The 6,000-nt window shown below is 36.6% G+C and overlaps 1 protein-coding gene across 1 annotated transcript in view; it reads left to right on the forward strand.

Annotated features, from left to right (window-relative positions):
* The window catches only part of LOC138638695 (adhesion G protein-coupled receptor F5-like), a 141,103-nt gene extending 135,961 nt beyond the window's left edge, over window positions 1-5,142 (forward strand). The window contains exon 18 of the mRNA XM_069728195.1: window positions 3,635-5,142. Within this exon, the coding sequence (XP_069584296.1) occupies window positions 3,635-3,708 (74 nt within the window). The 3' untranslated portion in view covers window positions 3,709-5,142. The remainder of the gene's footprint in view (window positions 1-3,634) is intronic.
* The last annotated feature ends 858 nt before the right edge of the window (window positions 5,143-6,000 follow it).

Below are 6,000 nucleotides of genomic sequence, written 5' to 3' on the forward strand. Positions count from 1 at the left end.
ATGATAGATAGATGATAGATAGATAGATGATAGATAGATGATAGATAGATAGATGATAGATAGATAGATGATAGATAGATGATAGATAGATAGATGATAGATAGATGATAGATAGATAGATAGATAGATGATAGATAGATGATAGATAGATAGATGATAGATAGATAGATAGATAGATAGATAGATAGATAGATAGATAGATAGATAGATAGATAGATAGATGATAGATAGATAGATGATAGATAGATGATAGATAGATAGATGATAGATAGATGATAGATAGATAGATGATAGATAGATGATAGATAGATAGATAGATAGATAGATAGATAGATAGATAGATGATAGATAGATAGATAGATAGATAGATAGATGATAGATAGATAGATAGATAGATAGATAGATGATAGATAGATAGATAGATAGATAGATAGATAGATGATAGATAGATAGATAGATGATAGATAGATGATAGATAGATAGATAGATAGATAGATAGATGATAGATAGATGATAGATAGATAAATGATAGATAGATAGATAGATAGATAGATGATAGATAGATAGATAGATAGATAGATAGATAGATAGATGATAGATAGATAGATAGATAGATAGATAGATAGATGATAGCTAGATGATAGATAGATAGATAGATAGATAGATAGATAGATAGATGATAGATAGATAGATAGATAGATAGATAGATAGATAGATGATAGATAGATAGATGATAGATAGATAGATAGATAGATAGATGATAGATAGATGATAGATAGATAAATGATAGATAGATAGATGATAGATAGATGATAGATAGATGATAGATAGATTATAGATAGATAATAAATAGATAGATGAGATTACAAATAGATTTTTAGATAGAAACTTTGGGTGCCCTGTCCTAAACCAAATATTTGTTGAAAGTTATTGAAAAAGAGAATTTCAAATGTCAGATTTCAAGGGAAAGCATTAGACTTAACCCCTTAGTGACGGAGCCAAGTTTTTGAAATCTGACCAGTGTCACTTTATGTGGTAATAACTCTGCAACGCTTCAACAAATCCCAGTGATTTTGAGATTGTTTTTTCGTGACACATTATACTTTATGATAATGGTAAACTTAGGTCGATATGTTTTGTGTTTATTTATAAAAAATATCAGAAATTTGAGGAAAATGTTAAAAAATTAGCAATTTTCAAACTTTGAATGATTATCCCTTCAATCCAGAACGTCACACCACAGCAAAACATTAATAAATAACATTTCCCACATGTCGGCTTTACATCAGCATCATTTATTAAAATGTTCTTTTATTTTGTTAGCATTTTAGGAGGTTTAAAAATGAAGCATCAATTTTTCATTTTTTCAAGAAAATTTACAAAAAAATTATTTTTTTAGGGACCTATCCATGTTTGAAGTGCCGTTAGGGGTCCCATATATTGGGAAACCCCCAAAAGTGATACCATTTTAAAAACAGCACCCCCTGACATATTGCAACTGCTGTCGGGTAGTTTATTAACCCTTCAGGTGATTTTGAGGAATTAATGCAAAGTGGCATGACGGGAATGACAATGTGTATTTTTACCACCTAAATGCCGCTAACTTCTGAACAGATTACAACAGCCGTCAAACTCTAAGGCCGCTATTTGGTCATGAATTGCCATCGCAAACATCAGGACCACACAATCATGATCGGAGGGCACCAATTGGGGTAAAGAGGAAGCCCCCACGCTCTGTTAACCATTTATATGATGTAGTCATTATTGACAGCAGCATCTAAGGGGTCAAACAGATTTGGACGGTGCAAACACTGATCGTGGCTGATGCAGCAAGTTGTCAGCTATAGCGGACCGCCGACAGCTGCGGGATTGTCACCTGTATGGGGAGGCTAGTCTCTTATATCTCAGGTCAGTTATTTGGACACATATTCAATTTAACAAAAAACAATATATATATACAGTATATATCTGGAAAAACCCATGTAACCTCAGGTGCCAGCACCCAGAATGCCGCCACTGCTGCTGCGCCTCACCCCGCTCTGCCTGAGGCGTGATCTCCATTCCACACTTGTCTCAACCTTTGGCTTACCCACCTGTCACAGTTGGAGTATTTCCGCTGTCAGCCCGAACCTTCGTGACACGATCGCTCAGTATCTGTCACTGTCAGAAATTCACGTTGTGATTATTGATGACCTCATTACAGAAAGCAATGGTCAGCGCTAATGGATGAGCCGCAGAAATTACGTTACACCGCGCAAACAAATCTCAGGGAAGTTCTTGTCCCCTGAGAAAATGTTATTGTATCTTATAGATTTTGATATGCTGAAGACGAATATGTGCTTTAAAACTCTGTATCACGTAAGGTTTTTAACCCCTTCATGACCGGAGCTTTTTTCGATTTTTTTTTTTCCGTTTTCGCTGCCCCTTCTTTCCAGAGCCATAACTTTTTTATCTTTCTATTTTTCCGTCAATATGGCTTATTTTTTTGCAGGCCGAGCTGATGTTTTTTTAGTGATATCACTTTGGTGCAGATACGTTCTTTTGATCGCCCGTTATTGCATTTTAATGCAATGTCGCGGCGACCAAAAAGAAACGTAATTCTGGCGTTTTTGATTTTTTTTTATCGCTACGCGGTTTAGCGATCAGGTTAATCCTTTTTTTTATTGATAGAACGTGCGATTCTGAACGCGGCGATACCATATATGGGTAGGTTTGATTTTTTTTTTTTGCTTTATTTTGATTGGGGCGAAAAGGGAGTGATTTGAACTTTTATGTGTTTTTATTTTTTTTTATATTTTTAAACACTTTTTTAAATTTACTTTTGCCATGCTTCAATAGTCTCCATGGTAGACTAGAAGCTGGCACAACTGGATCACCTCTGCTACATAGAGGCGATGCACAGATCGCCTCTATGCAGCAAAATGACAGGCTTGCTATGAGCGCCGACCACAGGGTGGTGCTTATAGCAATCTGCCATCAACAACCATAGAGGTCTAGAGGAGACCTCTGGTTGTGATGGCAACGCAGCGATGACCCCCGATCATGTGACGGGGGTCGTCACTGCGCGTATTTCCGGACCGGCGTCCAGAAGTGCATTTAAATACCCTCTGTCAAAGTTTGACAGCAGCATTTATCTACTTAATAGGCGCGGGGGGATCGCGATTCTGCTCGCACATGTCAGCAGCTCACCCCTGGAGCCCACCTCAAAGCGGGGGATACTGCCAGCTGACGTACTATTCCGTCAGCTGGCAGTAAGGGGTTAAGAAACAACAGTTTATAGTCTACATTATGGCGAGACACTACATACATGTGCATCGATGTCAGGAGCAAAAGCAATTGTTCAGAAGTGTTTTGCAGACGACTCTCGTTTATAATCCGTGTTTTTAGAATTATAGTAGAATATTATAATGTTTCGTATCATTTCTCAAAAAACCTTACGTGATAGGAAAAATCTGCAGTCATTTCTGAAATCAGCATGAAAAAATCTATCAGGAACACTCAAAATTGAGGGACAAAACCTTTGTCACACAGTGTTATCAGCAATGATTTTGCTTTCTTTTTTGTTGTTGTGTTTTTATGACGAGTTTCTTTTTTGTTGTGTTTTATGACGAGTTTCTTTTTTTTCCTTTTACAGGCGGCTATGACTTATACTCGGCGCAGTCCTCATCCAATGACGCCTCAACAGACTCGTATTCTGTGCTTTCTTAGGACACATGGACCACAATTCCTATATTTGCGCGGGGGTTTTAAGTCATTTTTTTACCTTTTCTTCATTTTGCACTGTTGGATTTTGCACCAAGTTAATTAAAATATGAGGACAGTGTTTGATGAATTGGCGCAGATTCAAAGAGGTTTAGTTTTTTTCTGCTTTGCACTTTTTTTTTATAATGAAAAGTCACAGAATTCTTTCAACAAGCTTTAAAATGTCAGCGTTTAGCCTGAGCAAAACAAGTTAGACCGATTTTGTGCTCCACTTGAAAAACTAGATTACAATTATGCAAAAAACATTGCGACATTTCAAAACGTCACAAACTGTGCATTAGCCTTAAAGCCGAACACCGACGAAAAAAAAACAAAACGTACAAAACCAAGTAAAGTTATAAAAAAAGTTGCAAATTCAAAAATGCGCAACTAAAAAAAGTCATTATTAAATCCATTTTTACTCCAGAAAAAAAGGCAGAAAAACAATGACAAATAAGTCCCATAGTCGTATTTGTATATATTGCAGCTGTTAAAGGGAACCTGTCAGCAGATTGGGAAAAAGAAATACTGACAGGCTCCCAAACAACAATCAACTATGAAAAAAAAGCTCGACTTGCAGTGTTCACTGTTTGCCGCCAGACATAAACAATAAAAGTTGATCTGCCCGCAGCCACCACTAGGGGGAGCTCAGGAGCTTACTGCATACTGTGCTATTATGGAATTCAATGTGTAAACAGTATACAGGAAAACTCGAACCGACATCTGGGGTGACCAAGGACACAGCAAATTTTATCATTTGACTTTGTGTCTTTGTATGGAAAAAAATATGAATGTATAAAAATGATTGACCTACAAATGACATGGCGTTTAAAGGTGTAAGTTCAATTTAACGGAGAAGCATTTGCAAAAGATGGCAAGAATCTATACAAGCAATTCAGGATAAAGACACTAGACTGGAAACTTCCTTTGCTAAAAGGTTTAGTTGCAATGGTAGTGTTAGTGAGGTATATGCAAAAAAACATGTACACGACTGTAAGTCTAGGAGCTCCCTCTAGTGGTGGCTGCAGGTAGTCAGTATTTTATAAGTGGACGTTTCACTACATTTTTCATATGAGCTAGACACAAGAAGTAATAGAGGCTGCAGAGCAGAATAAAACTTTTTTTTTAACATTTACTGACTGCAGACTTGTAACCTGAGGCCAGACAACCCCTTTAAGAGCTGACAGAGCCTCAACCTATAGATAGTATTATGGAAAATACTGTAAATCAGTCTCTGGGTGAATGAGGTACACATATTGTACGTATATGGCTACTTTTTGCTTCATCTTACATGCCTGAAAATAGTGACAGTGTAGTGACTGTGTCATATAGTGTATATACATGAACATATACCTGTTTTACTGTTCCACGTTTTTGTAAATAAAGTGTACATTGTTATAAGGAGTTTCTCTCTTGTTTTTATTCTTTTTTATTAGGTTATGTTTATGAGTTGCTTTAGTTGGGTATTTTTCATTTTCACACATTTGTAGGGCATTGTTTACTTTTACACATTGGTAGGGCATTGAGTTGGTCTGGAATTGTTCACTTTCATACATTGGTATAGCATTGTTTACTTTTACACATTTGTAGGGCATTCAATTGGCCCAGAATTGTTCACTTTCATACATTGGTAGAGCATTGTTCAATTTTACACATTGGTAGGGCATTGTTTACTTTTACACATTGGTAGGGCATTCAGTTGGTCTGGAATTGTTCACTTTCATACATTGGTAGAGCATGGTTTAATTTTACACAGTGGTAGGGCGCTCAGTTTTTCTGGAATTGTACACTTTCATACATTAGTATAGCATTGTTTACTTTTACACATTGGTAGGGCATTGTTTACTTTTACACATTGGTAGGGCATTCAGTTGGTCTGGAATTGTTCACTTTCATACATTGGTAGAGCATGGTTTAATTTTACACAGTGGTAGGGCGCTCAGTTTTTCTGGAATTGTACACTTTCATACATTAGTATAGCATTGTTTACTTTTACACATTGGTAGGGCATTGTGTTGGTCCGGAATTGTGCACTTTCATACATTGGTAGAGCATGGTTTACTTTTACACATTGGTAGGGCATTGTGTTGGTCCGGAATTGTGCACTTTCATACATTGGTAGAGCATGGTTTACTTTTACACATTGGTAGGGCATTCAGTTAGTCCAGAATTGTTTACTTTCATACATTGGTTGAGCTTTGTTGACTTTTACACATTGGTAGGCCATTGAGTTGGTTTGGAATTATTCACTTTCATACA

The sequence above is a fragment of the Ranitomeya imitator genome, chromosome 5, assembly GCF_032444005.1.
Source record: "Ranitomeya imitator isolate aRanImi1 chromosome 5, aRanImi1.pri, whole genome shotgun sequence".
NCBI classification, from domain to species: Eukaryota; Metazoa; Chordata; class Amphibia; order Anura; family Dendrobatidae; genus Ranitomeya; species Ranitomeya imitator.